Below are 19,779 nucleotides of genomic sequence, written 5' to 3' on the forward strand. Positions count from 1 at the left end.
TGAGTGCCATCCCTTTAAAGATACAGCAGTACCTACAGGGGAGATTGGAGAGGCATAATCAAGCTAGTGCGGCTAAAACTAGCAGTGAAGACCGAGCAGGATGGGCTGCGTAAAACCTACCCAGAACCCTGGGTACGACTCATGTTCCTAGCCCAGGCCGAGGTCTGGGCTCCTGCATTTTCACCGCTATTTTTAGCAGGCGAGCTAGATTAAAGCAAGTAGGGGGTGTGCCCCTCTGAGCTGCGGTCACGCCTCCAACTGCAGTGTGGACCAGCCCTGACCCACTCCTATTGCTTCTTCATGTTCAGCCAGGTGCCCTCTTCCATGAAACCAGACACACCAGAGATCCTGCCCAGGCCCCTTCTGCTGACGACTCCTGTCACTCTGACAGTGGCAGAGGAGACTTCCCGGGAAAGAAGGCAGCTGGCGAGTGTGACGTTATAAGCATATTTTCATAAAGAATATGGAGTGTAACATGGATCTGACACAGCTAAGATATGTTTTATGCAAGATGGCTCATGTAAGGTATCATTGGAAGGGTTGCCATTTACTGAAGATGATTATCCAATTTCTATGCATGTATCATTTCTGTATCTAAAGTTAAGAACACGGACTATGTAACAATTACAACTGGGTGTGTCTTGGGAAGACACCCTCCAGCCAACAGGCCATCAGGAAGAAACAACAAGACTGAAGACACTAATCTCTCTCCTTCCTGGAAGGGCATAGCTGTGACAATACTAGATCAGGTGGTCTTGTCAGCTGATACTAAACATTACCTTGGACTTCTTGTAACTTTCCACTAAAAGCTGGGGTGTGTGTGTGTCAAGTTTGGGAAACAAAGATTCCCACCTTACATAAATCTTATTTAAGGGTGGGGAGGAATGCAAATGGGACTCTCCTCCATTACCTACCCAAGAAGAGGGACTGCTGAAAGTACCTAAAGGGACAAAGGAACTAACCTGAAGGGAAAGGCGGGGGGTAAGTCCAGACTGAGACAAAGGTCCAATCTAGAAGAAGAAATAACTGAAACGGAGCTACAGAAACTTTGCATCCTGCCTAAATTCAAGTTAGGGTGAGAAATTACATTCTGTAACCTGTTTCTTTAGTGAATCAAGCTTAGTTTGTGTGTTTTGTTTTAATTGCTTAGTAATCTGCTTTGTTCTGTTTGCTAACCCTTATAACCACTTAAAATCTACCTTTTTTATTATTAAACCCAGTTCATGCAATTTCTAATGGGGGGGGCACAAAGGGGTGCATATTTCTCTTCACACTGAGGAAGAGAGCGAATTTTATGAGCTTGCACTGTGCAGATTCTTCTATACAGAGCAAGACAATATAACTTTAGGTCTGCACTCCAAGGGAGGTGGGCACCTGAGTGCTAGGGCAAGTCCCTTAAACTGAGTCTTCCCAGAGCTGATCTCAGTGTCTGTGTCTTTCTGCAGCTGGGTGTGGCCCTGCCTGTGTCTGTGCTGGAGGAGGCTTAAGACCCTGGCTCAGCAAGACAGGTTAAAGGGAGCCCATGTTGGCAGAACAGGCAGGCTCAGCGGTATCCCAGCCCATCAAGTGGCATCTTGAAGGGGGGCAACCCGTGACAGCGAGCTTTGCAAAGACAGATGATGAAACATTGTGCAGGCAAAATGATTGACTTAGCATCTCGGTGGTGGTGGCGAGAGAACATTTAATAACCTTGGTAGCCTTAACGTTCCATTGGCCCGTGAATTGCCTAGCGGTGTGGGGCGGTGGGGGGCCCCTCACGCACCCGCTGCCGCAGCCCTTCTGGCTAATGATGAGGAAAGGGGCCCCTACGGCTTAGTAGCAGGGATCCCCAGCCCGCCTCCCCTTTCGGGGAGTGCTTGTCTAAGCCCAGGTCCCTCATGTAGCTTGGGGAGAGGGGGGCGTAAGGCAAGGCTGAGGCTGCCCACTGAGAAAGAGTGACACCTCAGCACCAGGTGCCTCTGGGGAGGAGACATCTATCCCTTGAAGAGTTTCCCCTAAGGAGTAGCAGGCCTGTCCTGGGCTCAGTCAGCAGCACTGACCTCCATACGTCATTGGAATGTCTGCTTAAAAGAAGAACATGCTCAGCAGTCCCCCAGGTGAGGCAATGAAAAGAGAGGAGGGTGTTCTGGCCGTGTCACCCATCCCCTGCCAAGTCAGACCCTTGAACCCATCTCTGTTCACACCTCCTGGGTGCTGGGGCTGGGCTCGTCCGGGCCCTGCTGATCTGTCTGCTCCAATAGTCTGTCAGAGGACTCACCCGTGCTTTCCAGTTTGGCGTAGCCTACCAGACTGATTTGGTCAAGTCTAGGCCAGCTCCTGTTCTTCCGGTCTTTGATGGGTGCCACCAGCAGCACGCCCGGCCTGCCAAGGTCCAGCGACTTGGAGTGACCCGGGTTGTGGAGCTGCACATCTGAGCTGAATTCGTTCTTGGGGCCATCTGGGTTCAGGTATGTCTCGCCCACAGTGACAGATGGAGGCTCGCTATCTATGTTAATAACGACATGGCCACCCTGGAGGTCATCTCCTCTGGGAGAGATGCTGCTGCCCCTGGGTGGGAGAGTCCATGAGAGCCGCGGTGCATCATCTGGCCCCCCAGCCAGGCTGATCTCCCCCTCATCGCCTGCCCCCCGAGTTGCAGACGGCTTCTCAATGAGACAGTTGTTCACCTTGATGACGGGAAGTGACCGGGCAGTGGCAGCCAAAGAAATTACCGACTCAGCCCCACGGGCGAAGGACAGATTGAGGTTCCCCTCCATGGAGTTGCCAGAGTCTGAACGGACGCTGAGGAGGGACATGGAGTGGGAAATCCCCTTGTGATGGAGCAGCTGGGCCGTCGTCTGGAGCCTGTTATGCCCGTAGCAGTCGGCCCATTTGTTCCCGGGACTGGAACAGGATTGGAAGCCGCTGGAGGAGAGATCCACCTCGTAACAGCCCTCGACACACTCGGCATTGGCCTTGAGGAGGGGCAAGCTAGTCCTCCTCTGGCAGTATTTGTCCTCCTGGCTGAAGTCCTGGGCGAGGCCCGGAGTCATGGAGTAGAGGCCTTTCTGCATCAACAGGCGGGTCTCCATGTCCCTGTTCTCGTACAGCATGGTGTTGGCACAGATGACAATGAAGAGGCCGACGCCCATGATGACAGGGCCAATCAGCTTCAGCTTCTCGCTGTGAGGGAGGTAGCGGGCTTGGGCAGAGACCTTCACTTCCTTCTTCATGTCCCCCGTGCCGCTGGAGTTACCCAGCCTGGCCCCAGGCCCGGCTGCGTGTGGGCCCCCGTGAGGCCAGTAGCCCACAACGGCGATCGTCATGCCGACCAAGACGACGGAGACGCCCACCATCACGAAGGCCCCTGATGGCGAGCGCATCCGGAGCTGCCCCTTCACAGCCACCTCGGTCGGTGGCTTGCGCCTGAGCCTGCGTCTGTGCCTCCGGGGAGGAGGGGCGGGTCCCAGGGGCTTCTTCTCCAGAAGATCCTGATTTCTCATGGCTCTGCTGGCTTCGGCGCTGCTGGCTGTCATGACATCCTCCTGGTCAGGTCTTTCTAGAGAGTGGGGGAGAAAAGAGATGAACAGAAGGCATCACTAGCAGACAGTGAAGAGGAAGGGCTCACAGCGGAGGAGCTGGGACATGGTGGCTCATGCAACCGGCCTTCCCCTTCCCTTTTCTGCGTCCTGCCTACGTCCTCCTAGAAGCATTTTTCTCCTTCCCACTCAGAAGCTAGACAACGGGTGGTGTCTTTCAAACACAAGCGCCTAGCCCATGCCCACACAAAGCAATGCACATCTGCCTGATGAATTAGTAAGACTGGTTGCACGTGTAGTGGAAGAAAACAATGATCCCCACCCCGAACAGCTCTGCAAACAAAAGGGAGATGGTGCACAGGAATGCTGGTCGGTGCAGGTGCAAATGGCTCCCTGGGCACGTCCAAGCAGCGCAGGCACATGCAAGATTTGTTGGCCCAATTACGAACAGGACAAATAAACAGCCCTTGCTCTGACAACGTTCACACTGAAGTCGTGGCGAGTAAGGACTCAGGCTTTCACCCTGTACTTTCCATTTCTATGGCACCTTCTAGGGAGGGATGTCGAAGGATCTTACACATATTAGCTTAGCCTCACAACATCTCTGGATGGTCGGTCTCATTATCCCAGTTTACAGCTGCAGAAACTGAGGCACAGAACAGGGACGGCAAGTCTGTGTGCAACAAAATCCAGATCTCCCAACTCCCAGCCCAGGGCCTTAGCAACAGAGCCATTCTTCAGGCAACAAGAAAAATATCTCCATTAAAACAAAACAAAGTAGCAGAGGATCTTGGGAGCGTCACATTTATTCTCCAATCTGCTCAGTTTCCTATGCAAAACAAGTTGTTTTTTAATGATCAGCGTTATCATTATTATTATTGACTGCCGCTGAGCCGGGAGTCTGATCACCAAGCTGTGAACTTCCATAACTCATGCGCTGCCATCATTAATGGTAATGACCTTCCCGTTCCAGACTCAGCCTGCAGCTGCAGTGAGGATGCTAGAAGCCCGGCAGAATCCAGCTTGGTTTTCCCCTGCAGCGTCACAGGGCTGACAGCAAGATCTTTGTCAAACTAAGCTGATGTCTCTTGAAAGAGGCACAGGGAGCAGATCAGGGCAGAACCAGGGGTCTGGTTTATGGCCACACTTAAAACAACCCTTTCCATTAACGCCACGTGAGGGCTTCAGTGGGTGAGAGAAAAAGCTCTTTTCTTATTACAGGGTCAGTGGCAGGAGAACTGAAATAACGTAAGAGTCTGTCTTACTGATCCCTTTTGCTGCCATTTACTTCTTGTTCTTTGCACAGCTTGGGAAGCGGTTTGCTTTTCGCTCATAGTCAGCTGCATTTCCTCAGTGATCCTGCAAGAGCTCACGCTGTTGTGTTTGGGCTCCTAGCACTTCAGGGATTGGTTGATATAAAAAACCCTATTTTTCAATGAAATGTAAGAGTCATATAATGTAAGGCCAGGAGAGATTATTAGATCTAGTCTGACCTAGGAGAGAATATTCACCTCTTCTGAGGCAGGCAGGATTTGAACCTGCAATCACTTGCACATTAAGCATAGCACTCTTCTACTAAGCAACTGAGAAAGTAAGAAAATAAACAAACATACGGACAGTATATTTCTATTGGTATGTGCAGTAGGGAGCCAGGAGGGCAACTGCCAATATACCCCAAAGGTACCACATGTGCAAGAAAAATACCCTTCCAGAGCAACACAGAGACAGATTTAGTTGGTGTTGGTCCTGCTTTGAGCAGGGGGTTGGACTAGATGACCTCCTGAGGTCTCTTCCAACCCTGATACAGAATCATAGAATATCAGGGTTTGAAGGGACCTCAGGAGGTCATGGAGTCCAACCCCCTGCTCAAAGCAGGACCACTCCCCCAATTTTTGCCCCAGATCCCTAAATGGCCCCCTCAAGGATTGAACTCACAACCCTGGGTTTAGCAGGCCAATGCTCAAACCACTGAGCTATCCCTCCCCCCTTTGCTCTGGAAGGGTATTTTTCTTGCACGTGTGGTACCTTTGGGGTATATTGGCAGTTGCCCTTCTAGCTCCCTACTGCATATTCTATGATTCTAGGACGTTCCCCTCAGCGTAGAGCAAAGACACGGGTTGACTGCACTTGGCACGCACAGAACAGTTAGCCACGTCTGAGTGGCTTTTCTCCCACAGAGGTCCAGCATGCGCATTACTCTGCAAGTCTTTGTTAAATATGCAGGAGCAGAGCCTGTTTTCCAGGTCAGTTCTAGAGCTGACTGAACTGTCCGATTACCCCCGTCAGATCCTTACCTGGGCTCATCAGGACACCACGACAGTGGCTGGGGTATGCTGCTGGGTTAGCAAACAGGCACTGCCTGAGCCCCGGATGAACACGCGGAGAATATTTCCCCTCACGTTGTGGTTTGAAACTGGGTTTAAAAATAACCACATTCCATCTTACCAGCTGACAACATTGATTGGCACTAAGGAAGTTTGTGTCCACACACCAACTTGGCAGCTAACGGCATCTTGTCCCTGTCAGAGGACGAAGCTGGCATGCAACTCCTTTCCTGTAACTAGGCTGAAATGTAGTATTTATGTGGCACGGATAGGACAACCCCTCCCACAGTGCCCGTATAACTGGCTTGGCCAGCCCTCCTTTCTCCCTCTGTGTGCATGACTTCCGGGCCCTCTGTCCACTGCGAAGCAGGACTGGAGAACTGCCCAGCTTCTCCCACAATGCACCGACACAAGCACGCAGTGTGTAGATGTGGACGCGCCATAGTGCTGGGGCAGCAAAATTACAGCATGGACCCAGCCTGAGTTGTGTTCTTCGTAACGGGTTAAAGTGACCATGCCTCTAAATCACAACTGTCTACATAGCGTAGACCAACTCGCAGCCTTCCCCTGCGGAGTTGGGAACCCAGTCACAACAGCACGGGGATTCGCGCACCACAGCCAGAAAGAAAAATTGATTAGAAACTAAAAACACACACAAGGAAAGAAGCAAGGAAAGCGACCTGCCTAATTTCACTGCCTAATTTGAGCGAAGCAAAAAGCCAGCAAACAGCATAACCAATGGAAAGCAAATGAGATGCTAAAGTTCTTCCAATTTTAATCATCTTAAGGCGTTATTAGTATCAGAGGGAAGGAATTAAATATACAAGCTTCATGATGACAGTGTGTTCCTGGCACAGGGCTGTCAAGCTATGACAATTTGAATGAGGGCGATTTAAAGGAAAAAAAAGCCAACAAAACCCACAGCCTACTGATGAGTGAGTTTTTAAATCTTCCTTTGAAACATACTGCTAAAGCCTCCATCACATGGGGAAAGGTATTATAAAGGTTGCCTTAACAGTCACCTAAAGTGATGGAGTCAGCCCCAAAATGAGCGAGATTTTCTCCCTTAAAACCGTCTGCTACCAAATGAAGTTACCAGGCATTTTAAATCTTCCCTAATACTTCTTAAGATTATGTTTGCTTCTCTTCAGTGTGCCATTGTTTATATTGTGTTGTTTCCAGCCCTCTGTGGAGAGCAACTAACCTCAATTACAATCTTAGATTTGACCTACCTTTAAAAAGCTACATTAAAAACTTTTAAAATGTCCTGCTGACAACTCCAAACTCCATGGATTTTGCAAAGCCTCTTTGATGCTGCTGCAAACTTTGGCTGTTGTCGGGTCGAGTGAAATCCACTCCCCAGAGCACAGTCCATTCCCTGCAGTTGCAGGGAAGAGAATTCTTATAAATTTCACACACAGTCTTACCATCAAAACACACAATGGGCTGGTCCTATTTTTGGCTGCCAGTCTCTTTAAACCTAATTCCCTTCCTATCTCATTTAGCTTCCCCTAAGCCCCACATGTTACCTTGCAGAGTGAAGCGAAGACCCAGCTGCTTTTCAAGGCAACTGTCTATAATTGCTTGGGGACTAACAAGCATCACACCCAATTGACCCTCATTCCAAGGGTCATCCGTCAGTCAGACTTAAGTTTACCTGTGTCCCACGCAGCCCGGCTGTTATTCTCACCCTTCAGTACTGGAAATGACCCGTGTCAAAAGTGCCTGCTCACACAGCCGGAGCTGTTAAAAATAAAGATGACAATTGTGTAAGATGGCACTTTGACATACCCGGCTCTGCTGCTATGCCCTCTACTCCTCTGAGCCACGATCTGCTACTTACCCTCTGGTTTCCTCACGCAAGACCTGATTCGAAGCCTGCTGAATTCATGGGCTTTGGATCAGGCCCACAGCGTCTCTTGTGCAGCACGCACAACGGACGGTGCCAGCAGCTAGTTGTGAAAAGGGCAAGTGAGCTAGTGGCCTTCTGTGCAATGAACTGGGGCTCATCTAGTGCTGGCAAGAAAAGCCAGCAGGCCTCTGGTCACCTCCAGACCAGGACCACACAGGCTGTGCGAGCTTCCTTCCCTGCCACACGACCTGCCTCCACTCTGAGCGAGAAGTGCTGGTGTCCGCGTGGGCAGGGAGTTGATTCTCCATGATCCGCTCAGTCTTTGGCTTCTGTGCACAGCCCTCCAACCAGGCAGCCAACCAGGGAGGTGAGCTCTGGAGCGCTCCGTAGTGGGGTGGGCGAGTGCTGATCAGAAGAGGGTGTGTTGCGTTTAAAGGGGCACTGTCCAGTTTGACTGGCCTCCCGGAACAGTCTCAATCATTTTATTCCCTGATGCCCGAAAGGCTGTTTGTCCTGCAAATGATCACTGCACATGGCATTTCAGGACAAGCAAGAAACAACTCACCCTGCCTCAAAATTTCTTCACGTGACATTCTACCCCGCCCACAGTGTCCTCTCCTGAGCATAGATGGTACCACACAAAGCGGCGTGTGTTTAAAAGTTGGAGCATTTAATACTCCTTGCGAGAGATGGCTGTTCCCAGACCTCAGCACCATTATCGTTATTAATAGAATCCCCAAGGGTTACAAAAAATCCAGCATTGCCATCAGAATCTAAAACTCCCAGACACGGTCACTCGAGTTAATTGATTAATTCGGTATTTTAGCAGGAACACAAAATCCCACTATGTGTAAAGAGAGACTGAAGCCCTCTCTGTTCTGTGTGGGCATTTGAGCCCCTACTGCGCTCCCTGTAAAAGAGGGGAGTTTGCCCCAGCGTCACTGATGAAAGATGCCCCGTCCCTCCTGAAGTGCAGTTTGCTGTGCAGCTTATCGGCTGCTGCCTGCCACCCCAGAGGTGGCTGCATTTCAGCAGAGCTGAATGTCTGCAGTTTGGGAAGGGTTTGGGGGTCCCATGGGATGAAAGATGCTACAGAAATGGCATTAGCACTATGGTGCGAGACAGCAGCTCAGCTCCTAGACTGGGAGTTTGGATGTTAAGCTTCCAATCCCTGCAATGAGCCTTTCATTAAAACTCATTCAACTCGTGCTAGGCCGAGCGCCACAGGCCTGGGTTTGCAAAGCGCTACACAAAGGCGTGTTAGTTTTGGCAGCATCCCTCTGGTTTGCTCAGCAGTATAGAATGAGCCCAGCATGCTGGAAGGAGATGCTTCTCTTCCACCCTTCCATAGCATCGTCCATCCAATGAGCCTGAAGTGTCCCAGGCACTCCCCTCGTGAGCCAGGACAGTATCCTGAGCCACGTTCTACAGATGGGGACACAGACTCACCGAGGCCTCCCAGCGATCAGCGGCAGTGCTGGGAAAGGAACCCAGATCCCTGGAACCCCTCTCCTGTTCGTTACCCACGAGAAGCAGAGACAAAAGGATGGAGAAAGTGTTGCCTAGTGGCTAGTGCACTGGACCAGGAGTTAGGAAACCTAGGTTCTATTCCTGGCTCTGCCTGTGGCCTGCAGGGTGACCTGGGGCAAGTCACTGCCCCTCTCTGTGCCTCAATTTCCCTGTCTATAATATGGGGATAACGATACTGACGACTTTTGTAAAGGGCTTTGTAATCTACTGATGACAAGAGTTGGGTATTATCATAGGACATTCCCCACAGGAAGGGCCTCAGTCCTGCCGGCAGTATTTAACCCAATCCCCTGCTCCAAACATTACACCTTTGGGTGAGCGACCTGGACGAGGATCTGGGGAATCCAATCCCCGCTAGTTGGGGAAGGGCAGCCCCGGTTTTCCTCGGCACTTCTGAAGGCGCAGTCAGGAGAGTGGCTATGCCAGCTCCTGGATCCAGGCTTGCTGCTGTGTGAGAGGAGGCTCTAGGGAACCCCTGGTTAAAGTTCCAGACAGAAGCAAGGCCTGAGGTGAGTCCCTTCCTTTCGCTACAGTTCACCCCTGGGTGCTCCTGCCAGGCACGGCTCATCCCTGAGGCTTGTAACACTGTTTCACAAAAGGGAAGGGTTTTTCTTTGGCCTTTGGAATGGATGAGATTGCACCAAACAGCCAGGTATGAAGCAAAACTTTCGTGGGGCAAGATATAATCTCACAGCCTCCTTTCAAAACCTTCCCCTCATCCAGACCACACAGGCCGAGTGCTGGGCCATGCCACCCCCACACTCAGCTGGTTCTTCAAGAACAGGGTCTGTTATGTTTCCAGCAAAGTGCTACTCACATGCAAGCTTGTTTGCTCTGTGCAGCTGCCTCCTTCCTTGGCTGGAGTACTATAAGAAGCCATTGAAGCAGATCCCCCAGTTTCTCTACTTTGCAGCTCATGCACCCCCAAAACACTGGAACGGTCACAGGCTCCAGAAGGGGGTTTTCAGAGGAACCCCCTGTTAGAACAGCCCTGGCTAATCTGCAGTGACTCCTGCAGCAGGCAGCTTTGTCCTGTACCCATGCCCTGGAGCCCAGATGGGATACAGTGCTGCTGAACCGAGTATCGCTATTCCTGGACTGATGCACCGCCACCAGTGAATCCCCTCAGCGTCCCTGTGAGACGTGCTTTCCAAAGTAGCCTGCTACAGGTACTCCTTAATGTACTGCAGGCAAAACAGTTGCTCCTGGACAGCAAGAGATGCCTGAGGAATCTCAGGGAATGGGGGGGAGGGATAGCTCAGTGGTTTGAACATTGGCCTGCTAAACCCAGGGTTGTGAGTTCAATCCTTGAGGGGGCCATTTAGGGATCTGGGGCAAAAATTGGGGCTTGGTCCTGCTTTGAGCAGAGGGTTGGACTAGATGACCTCTTGAGGTCCTTTCCAACCCTGATATTCTGTGAATGTCGGTATCTCCAGAGAATGCTACAGGACAGGAAGCCTTCCTCTGCCTTCCTTGGGGAGAGGAGAAAGAAATTCCTGGTGCTGACGCCCTACGTGGAATGGACCTGACCTAGGGGCCCTCTGGCAACCAGATGCTCACACTCTTTCTGGACACGCAGCCCAATACCAACCTGGGGACCACTTCCTTGCAAGCCAATTGTCACATCCTCCCATATGCCCTGCGTGGCAGTCCCAGGCCTACATGCAACTTGGGTTCTCAGCACTGCCAGCTCTCATCATATCTGATGTTTTTCTTAAAGATGCAGGCAGCTCCTGGATAGGACTGATTGCATGAGCAACTGATTGCATGAGCAATTGTGATTGTGGAGGAAGTGACCCGAGTGCACCTTAAAGGCTTAAACTCCCCCCCACAACATGGCAAATAAAAAGCCCCCCACATTTATTATTAGTTTTTAAATTCATGTGGTTTTTGGGGGGAACTCATGCTTTGTGAACTTTGGGGGTTTACAGTACTGAGGACACAAACTTGTATGAGCTAAAAGGTGGGTGCATTTTAAATCGCTCTGTCAGGCTGGGCGAGCAGGAGAACAAACAGCTAGAGGTTTGGAGGGGAGGGAGGCGAGGAGACTGGATCTGAGGGAGCGAGATCTCAGAAGGAGCAGAAGGAGGGAGGCGGTGGCAGGAGGAGCAGGAGGAGGGAGGTGGAGGTGGTCGCAGGAGCGAGGCAGTCGCAGGAAGAGCTCTCATGCTGAGTTACCTGCAGGGCAGTGCCCAAGCACAGCCCAGAGCCGGATCTCTAGAAGTGGGTGTCTAGGTCTCCCTTTGCAACGCAGCTGTGCAATAGCCTGGCCGATGCAGCGTGCGGTGGGAGTGCTGAACACTGTAACAAATGCTACAAAGATCATCCCCTTTGACTGGAACGAATGCAACATCCCTTTTCTGATGCATGTGACTCAAGAGACCTGGTCTGTTACAGATAGCGCCCTTCCAACCCATTAGCTGGAACAGCACCTGAGCGCCATACTCCAGAGCACAATTAAACCCTTGTCTTACCAAGACAAACAGAGGGAGAAGGTGCCACCACATTAGGTCTCACCCGGGGCCCAATCTGCGCCCCATCAAAGTCAGTGGAGGTGGAGCTCAAGGCTGCATCATGGGAGCAAGAGCTGAGCTCCCCCATGCCAACACCTCTGAGAGAGGAACTGGTGACAGTCCCAAGCAGCGACACCAGGCAGCAAAAAACTTCACACGGCCCTGGAAGCCCCACAAGCCCCAGCCCCCATCCAGCCACAGAGCTCCCTCCACCACTGTGCTGTCACCCGGGTGGGAAAGACATCCAAGACACGACTGCTGGGAGGGGCCAAGCAGCGCTGCTCCTGCTGGAACAATCATCCCCGGAGTCACCTCCCACCAAGGAAGGAGATGGGGAATCATAATTACAGTCTGCGCCAAGATATGATGGTTAAAAATAACTCCCTTTCAGTGTAACCTTCCAGCGCCACCCACGCCCAGGGGGCAAAGAGGAGATGCTCCCAGAGCCCTCTGCCATGTGCAAGAGCCGCGCTGCCCCCTTCCTCCATCCTTAGCTTTGCTTTGATCCCTTGGTCAGTCTCCCCTTTAATATCTGAGTTGTTGGACTCGGGGCCCTGGGAGGTTGGAGGCTGCTCGTTCCTCCCAGGACAAGGACAGCAGGGGCAGTGGCAGAGATCAGCCAGGGTGCCCAACATCAAAGGGACCACGTCTTGGGGCTGAGCTCCCCCGCCATGGCCCATTCAGCCCCTGGCTGTGCCAGGGAGTTGACCAACAGGGGTCACTTAGTGCTAACTGTGATGGTGGATCCTGTGATGGGATTGGGTCCATAATGACCCAGAACAGTTAGCTCCCCCACAGCCGCTGGTGTGAAATGAATCAGAGGGCTCGGGTCCGTGCCCAGTGCACTGGCATTCCCATCACAAGAACCTCATCAGAGTTGGCAGGAATTAGCCATCTCCACAGAAAAGCCAGTGCCCATCCCCCCCTCCCCCCCCCGAATGCTCATTTCAGATGGGGATGGAGTACACAGTGGCAATGTGTAGGGTGTGAGGAGGCCTCCCCTGGTCTGGGGCTCACTGGAGCATTTTCAGCCCATCAACAATAAAGTCATGAAGAGCAAGGTTATGCACTAAAAGGCTGCCCGGAGAGGGCGTGACCACCACTCTGCCATGCGCTCGGGGGCCCTGCCTCGTTCTGCTCCTGAGGGAACAGTGTCCAGCAAGAAACGCCAGCAGCTCTGCCAGACCACAGAAGCCCTGGTGCTGCCACCGCCCCCTCTGGGCGGATACAATCCTGAGGCAGCTGCTGGGCTTCCCTGCTGAAATGCCTTTGAGAGCAGGCCAGGCACAGGCCAGCGCCCAGAGCCTGCTGCCGGGGCAAGGGGCGCTGCATGCAGGGCTGCTTAGGACAAGGATGAAGGGCCCCCCACTGGGCTGCAAATGGACAATCCCCAGCAGCAAGTGGGCAGCAGCAGGTCCCATCTCAGCCTTCAGCATCATTTAGGGACTCTGGGGAGCCAGGCCCTGGCCCTGACCCTGGGGAAAGGAGTCAGAAGGGAGGGCAGTGGGAGCAGGCCAGGAAGTGGGTTCATGCCCTCCCCCATCTCAGAGACATGTTTGAGTCCCCCAGGCACACCCCTGGTGCGAGACTCAAAGCCCAGGGTGAGCAGCAGAGGCCCCTGTTATACTGCAGAGCCCAGGCAGGGAGCGGAGCTGGAGGGCTCAGGGCAACCTCTCTGCTAGGACGACGCGCCCACAGCACAGACAGGAGCCCGGGACAGAGCCACAGGCCTGGAGCGGACTGGCGAGGAGGGGTGAAGACCAGGCATGAGAGGGGCTGGCAGGTAGCATGACAAGCCTCTGAGAGTGTGTGAGGGGATCAACCCCGTCCTGGAAGCCGCAGGGGGGAGTGAAGAAAATAGAAGCTGGTGAAATGCGATGTGGCTGGAGCCACCGAACGAGACCCACTAAAACCCCAGCCAGAGCCACATGGGCTTCTATTTCTGGGCCCCTAGCACTGGAGAGAAGGAAAGTGACGTGAAGGCCAGAGGAAGCTTCTAGGTGCAGAGCGGGGCAAGCAGGACGTTCACTTAGGAAGCCCTGGTGCTGGTTCTCCAGCAGGCACTAGCCCGATGCTGCCATGTTCCGTTCCCAACGCAGCAGGGGGATGGTTGGAATGGAAAACACCCACCTTGTTCCATACCGTTCGTCGCCCCTCCCCCTTTGAGCAAAGCACCCTTGGGCCCTACACTTCTTAACAGCATCTCCTTACTTGTCAGTCCCCATCCCACTCCCTGCTCCAGCCCCCTTGGCCCACAGCCAGATCCCAACCTCCAGCGAGCTCACTAGGATGAATGTTTGAACAGCAAGCCAGGCTGCGGAGAGACTCGGGAATCAGCTGAGACTCATCAGCTTAGTGATTTCAGGCTTGCTCTTTGCTCCGGAGTAGCCCCACGCACTGGCTTCAGTAGCATTGCTCCCGTGAGTAAGGGTTACCAGTCCACAGGATCTTGTGCTGGTCCTTCTCGTCCGAGTCTTTTAGCCGAGAAGTTAGGAACAAAAGAGACCTCCCAGAACTGGTGCTGGATTGCTCCCTGCAGTCTGTATTTCCCAGAGCTTTGTCTAGTCCAGCCTCAAGCGACTCAAGCAATGGGGCAGAGTCTTCTGTAGCCTGCCGGAACTCACTGATTGGATGTTTTGGCTGGTATCCAACCTAGATTTTCCTTTGCTCAATTTCCCCTGCTAATCTCAGCGATGCCTCCTTGCCCTAAATAATGCCTCTGCCCCCTTGGCTTTTCAACCTGTCACAGCTACTGCCCCTTTTTCCATCATCATTAGACTGCTTCCATTTCTTCCCACGGATAAAGAGTTCAGCTGCCAAGCCCAGAAGGAAATAAAATGGGCAACGTGGGGAATAAGGACGGGGGTCTTTATGGGTTTTTCTCCGCAGAAACCAAGCCTGTTTAATTGTTCACTGCCCATTATTATCCTTAGGGCTGCCGCTTTCTTGGCTTCCTCCCTCAGGTAAAGTCTGTGTGTCATGACAATTGTGATATTTGCAGCGAGCCATCAGCATACCCCAATGCAGTGTCACCTTGTGATGACATTCCCATTAGCCTCCAAACTAACGGGGGACTATTAATTAAATCACGAGTAAGTAGATTTTCTCCTGCGCCTTTCACACAAGGATCTAACAGGCTTTACAAGCGCAAACATGAACTCATTAACTGCCAGAGCCTGGGAGATAGAAAAGCATTATCCCCATTTCACAGACAGGTAAGTTGAGCCACAGAGAGTTGGGACTAGGACTCATGAGTCCCAGTGGCCAATCCCCTGGCCTAATCATGGGGCTCTGCCTTCCTCTGGATGTCTGCCAAGCTTAAAGCTGGAAAGAGCAGGACAGATCTCCTCAAATCTGGTACCATCGATATCAGTCAGGACTTATGGCCACTCAACTCCCCACACAGGAGCCAGGAAGAGGGTTAGTACCCACTGCAGGCTGGGGAAGCTCCAAGCAATACAGGCTAGCAGCACTGGCTGTCTTCCTTCAGGGTGACACAGCCAGGAAACAGCTACTAGCACTGGGGGGTTTCAAAATGTATTTGCACAGAGGCATTCAATGCCTAAAGGGCCCATGTGCATCAAACACGCTGCAAGACATTGGGAGCCTGGTGCCAGGTCTGTCCTAAATCGCCATGTATCTGGGCCTGATCATGTGTGGTGCTGAGTGCTCTCAACGCTGGTGCGGGATGGAGGACCTGATGCCAATCTCTTGAAATAGGGCCTTAAAAATCCACCTATCCCAGCCCCTGCGGGAGAACAACCTCTGCAAGGGTCCTGCAGCCAGAAAGGGGATGACACTGGTGCAGCAGTCTCCCAGCATGTCCTGAGCACCCCTGTTTTATTCTGCTGCTGGGTCATTTCAGCAGCTGTGACCCCAGCCTGTCCCACACAGAAGAGGCCCATGTGTGGGAAGTGTACGTGCAAAACAATCCCCCTTCAGGCGATGGATTCAGAACAGGGCTTGCAGCTGTAAGAATCAGAGCTCGGCATCTAAAATACCACAGCGCTGTTCATGCATCGCAGTGTAGCTCTCCATCCTGAAGTTGCCCTGGGCTCCCGGACACATCAGCTCCTTCCAACCCTGCAGCCGCTAACCAGTCCCTGAATATTTTGCTGACCCAAGCGGTCACCTGTTCTGCCCAGCTGGTGGGCTGGCAACCAACTGGGCTTTTTATTTGGTTGTATTTTTAGGTTGCATGACCCAAACCAGAGCCAGCTGCAGGCGCTACCAGGCTCATCACTGCACTGTAAAAGTCAACTAAGGGCCAGCAGCGTAAAGGAGTTTGCTTTGGGAGGGAGCATGGTCTGGTGGTTAGAGCACGGGACAGGGAAATCAGGACTCCTGGGTTCTGTCACTGATTCACTCTAGGATCATATGCAAGGCACTCATGGCCTGATTTTCACAGGTGCTCATCAGACTCTCAACCAGGATGAAGGGAACAAACAAACTGGAGCAGGCAGGGACTAGTAGGAAAGAACCAAACAGCAGAGTGACCCAGAAAGATCAGAGCCATGGACAAGGCAGGCAGTGGAGGGGAGCCTGGGTTCTATATAGGGAAAGCTTTATACCCAGAGAGCAGTGACCTAGCCCTCCTGGATTGTTCCCAGCAGTAAATTAACCCTGGCTTCTTTGGGATTTATACTACATGGGGTTTATTCCTTACTACCCCTAACAGAGATGTGCAGAAGCATCCAGCTGATTGCTAATTACAAAGCCTGCTTTAGGCAGATTTGTTCTGCTAATTACACTAATCACCATGGCTGGGAACTGAACTACAATCTGTCACACGTGGGTCAAGCCAGTTAGATGGCCACATAACTCATTACAGGTTTCTTAGAAAGGGTTTCTCATCTAATTGTCTCTACTCTGGCCCACTGCCCAACATGGGCTAAGGTTGCACTTCTCTGGGCAGATTCTGAAAGGATACCGGCATGGCTCATTGTTTGCACCCTTTAAAACAATGAATAAATCCTATCTCAAGAGAACAGTATATTAACATTCTAAGCTCAGGGTGTGTTTTTTTTTTAAGCTCCTTCACCTAATTGAAGGGGACAGAGTGGGCCAATAGCAGCCTTTCCTCTAAAAATTCCTACTCACTGGAAGTGGCACAGGGTCTCAGAGTAGCCGAAAGAAGGAAATGGGAGAGATAGCTCAGTGGTTTGAGCATTGGCCTGCTAAACCCAGGGTTGTGGGCTCAAATCCTTGAGGAGGCCATTTAGAGAATCTGGGGCAAAAATTGGGGGAGTGGTCCTGCTTTGAGCAGGGGGTTGGACTCCTGAGGTTCTATGAAATGTACATACCAACATATTTAGTGAATGATCCAGCAAAAAGAAGTCAGAGAAAAAACACATGGGCTGCAATTTTTAAGGCATTGGCTGAGTGCTCAGCTCCCATTGACTTTGGTCCCTTAGGCATCTTCGAAAATTCCAGCAATAGAGAGGAAGATAAAAGCTGCTCTATGGGGCTCCTAAGTTATTGAACGTTCATAGCCGGGGAGGAGATCCCAGGGGTGGATTTCTTCCCTAGTGCAGCCAAGGCCAGAGAAGAGGATTTACAAGTCTGGCTGGCATTACTCAATAACATCTTGGAACCCCCCCCACCCCCCCCCACACCTCTTGCCCCAGCTCCCCTGTGACTGTCCATGCAAAGTCCCCCCCATTGGCGGTTCCAGGATATTGTTCCTTTAAACGGCTGCTTTTGGAACACAGTATGAGGACAGAGCCTTGGCCAAGGGCATCTCATCCCAGCACAGACCCAAGGAAACCCTACAAGCACTGTTGCATTTCCCCCAGCCCTGTCACACACCTCTTAGCTTCAGAGGATGCAGATTTATGAACAGGAGTTTAACTCACCTTCAGGTCAATGCCTGAGAGACTGGGATTTTAGCCTCTGCAGCCCGATTCCCTCTCTGTCCCTTCCTGGCCCCCTTAACACAAGGGGAAGTTGCACGAAGATTGATCCTGTGGTTTCTGTGCAAAGGGCCGGCCGGAGTCTCTTTCTACAGCAGTTCTCGGATTCGAAATCTCCAACAGCCTCCTAGCCATGGACTAGATCAGCCTCCCTAGAGCCTCTGCCTCTCTTCTCAGCCAAAATCTGCCTCCAGGATCCAGCTGCATGTAAACACTCTGGGATTTGCCCTGGGGGAGCCTTCCCGCCGTAGGTTGCACGTAGTCTATGACAACCAACTGTTTACATGTGTGTTTCCCCTTCCCCACCCACCCACAGCACACTTCTAGGAATTTCACTGCTGACCCAGTGGAGTTTGTCCAGGAAGTTTCTCCCCTGGGGGGCGAAGGAGGCTTGACAGGAACCCGCCCCACTTTACAAGACTAACTGTTGGGTGTCTTAACGTGCTAATCCCCAGCTGAATCAGTCACCTACCGGCTGCTGCGGAGCCACCCCCAGCGCGCCGAGTCCGCTGCTCTCCCCATGCGAAGCGTTTCCAAAGCCGGGCGCCTCTCTCCCGGGCGGATGAGCGGAGAAGCGCGGCGAATCGCCAGCTGCGGGAAACCTGAGGCCGGGGGGCGAGCCGGCTGTCCCCGGGAGCGGCGGGCTCCGCGGGGAAGTTTCTGCGCTCTCGGGGAGGCCGGACGAAGGCGCAGGAACCAGAGGCAGCAACCGCAGCCGCGCAAGCAGAGGGTTTCCTCGCGGCCCCGGCACTCACCCGCCCGGCCCAGCTCGGCCACTTTCGGGGCGCCAGGGTGGGCCGAGTCCTGCCAGCGAAGTGCAGGGCCCCGCCCGGCCGGTGGCACTCGGGGCGGGGATGCTCAGCCCACGCTGGAGTGGGAGGGGAAGGGTCACGTCTCTCCACCCCGCCTTGTGGCCGGCGGAAAGGGGCAGGCAGCGCCCGGCACGGGAGGTGGCCCCGGGTCACTCACTCCGCAGCCAGACGCGCGGCTGCGCCAGGGGCCCACGGGATCCGGAGCGCCCGGCCCAGGCACTGACCTCTCCGCGCAGCCACCCTGACCCCCTGCCGGCAGGCCCCGCTGCGGGGGGCGCCCGGGTCCCGCGGCTGCAGCTGCTCCAGCCCCCGGAGCCCAGGCTCCATGCTGTGCCCCCTAGAGGCGCCTCCGGCGGTGGGACGCAGCGCAAGGGCAGCGGCTGCGGGGGGCTCAAGCCCGGGCGCAAGGGTCCATCCTCTCCGCCCTGCTGCGTGCGTGGGGTGGCTGCTTCCCAGCTAGGGCGTCTCAGCGCCCCCCCACCCTGCCCGGGATCTCCTCCCCTTAATCCTCCACTGGCCTCCTTTTAAACCCTGGCTCCCCTCCTCCTCTCCCTTGTCTTCCGCCGTTCTTCCCTCGGGCGCACACGTTCCCTCTCCCGCTTCCCCCCCTGCTGGTCTCGGATTTCTCCCCACCCTCCCCTCGCGGCCCTGCTGCCTTGGGAGAGTTCTTCGGTGGCTTCTTTTCTTCTTCTTCTTCTTTCTTTTTTTTTAAAAAAACATCTGCACCATAAAGTGACAGAAATAAAAATGAAAAAGACTCCGGCCCCCCCCAGCCCTCAGTTGCTCTGCAAGATAGTCTCTGATTTCCTCGCACAGCGGTTTAGAAGGAGAGGGAAAAAACTAGAGCGCCCTTTTTGGATGAAACTCGGACTGGTTCTTAGCACCAGAGGGGGGGGGGTAATTAAAAATCAGTGTGGAACAGGTTTAAAAATACATAGAGGCAGGCGGGAAAGGCTGAGGACATTCTCCCCTTAGATTCTAACAAGTTTAAGGTGAGTCAAGGGGGGATAAAAGACAAAAGTGCTTTGGATTCTTGCCAGCTGGGAAGAGGCTGTAATAGTTCCTGTCACGCTTTTGCCCACTTGGCTACAACATTCTAGGGGGAGGGAGAGAGAAATCCAGCTGGGACCAGAGGCTTCCTTAACTTGTTTTATGGAATTGTGATGAGTAATTATGAATTTCAACCCAAGGGCTCTTCATGAAAAAGTAACAATTGCTTTACTATATATTGATTTGTTTTAACTGTACTGTAGACTTTCACTCCCCTTTGACTGGATGGTGACCAATTGTGGCCGCTGGGAACTCCATGAGGGCAGCA

At 52.9% G+C, this 19,779-nt stretch overlaps 1 protein-coding gene and 1 pseudogene across 2 annotated transcripts in view; both read right to left on the minus strand.

Moving 5' to 3' along the window:
* Positions 1 to 18,690, minus strand: part of LOC311533274 (NADH dehydrogenase [ubiquinone] 1 alpha subcomplex subunit 1 pseudogene) — a 60,827-nt pseudogene extending 42,137 nt beyond the window's left edge. Inside the window, exons 1-2 of the transcript XR_014714597.1 lie at positions 18,122 to 18,690; positions 17,593 to 17,850 (exon numbers count right to left, since the gene is read on the minus strand). The product of XR_014714597.1 is annotated as an NADH dehydrogenase [ubiquinone] 1 alpha subcomplex subunit 1 pseudogene (transcript). The remainder of the gene's footprint in view (positions 1 to 17,592; positions 17,851 to 18,121) is intronic.
* On the minus strand, positions 527 to 18,813 carry TMEM200B (transmembrane protein 200B). The gene is made up of 2 exons (XM_084652557.1): positions 18,686 to 18,813; positions 527 to 3,538 (listed from the first exon to the last, which is right to left on the minus strand). The coding sequence occupies exons 1-2, from the start codon at positions 18,786 to 18,788 to the stop codon at positions 2,178 to 2,180; spliced, it is 1,464 nt and encodes a 487-aa protein (XP_084508683.1). The 5' UTR covers positions 18,789 to 18,813; the 3' UTR covers positions 527 to 2,177.
* Positions 18,814 to 19,779: the final 966 nt, after the last annotated feature.

Source organism: Lepidochelys olivacea, assembly GCF_965140295.1.
Source record: "Lepidochelys olivacea isolate rLepOli2 genome assembly, chromosome: 19".
Taxonomy (NCBI): domain Eukaryota; kingdom Metazoa; phylum Chordata; order Testudines; family Cheloniidae; genus Lepidochelys; species Lepidochelys olivacea.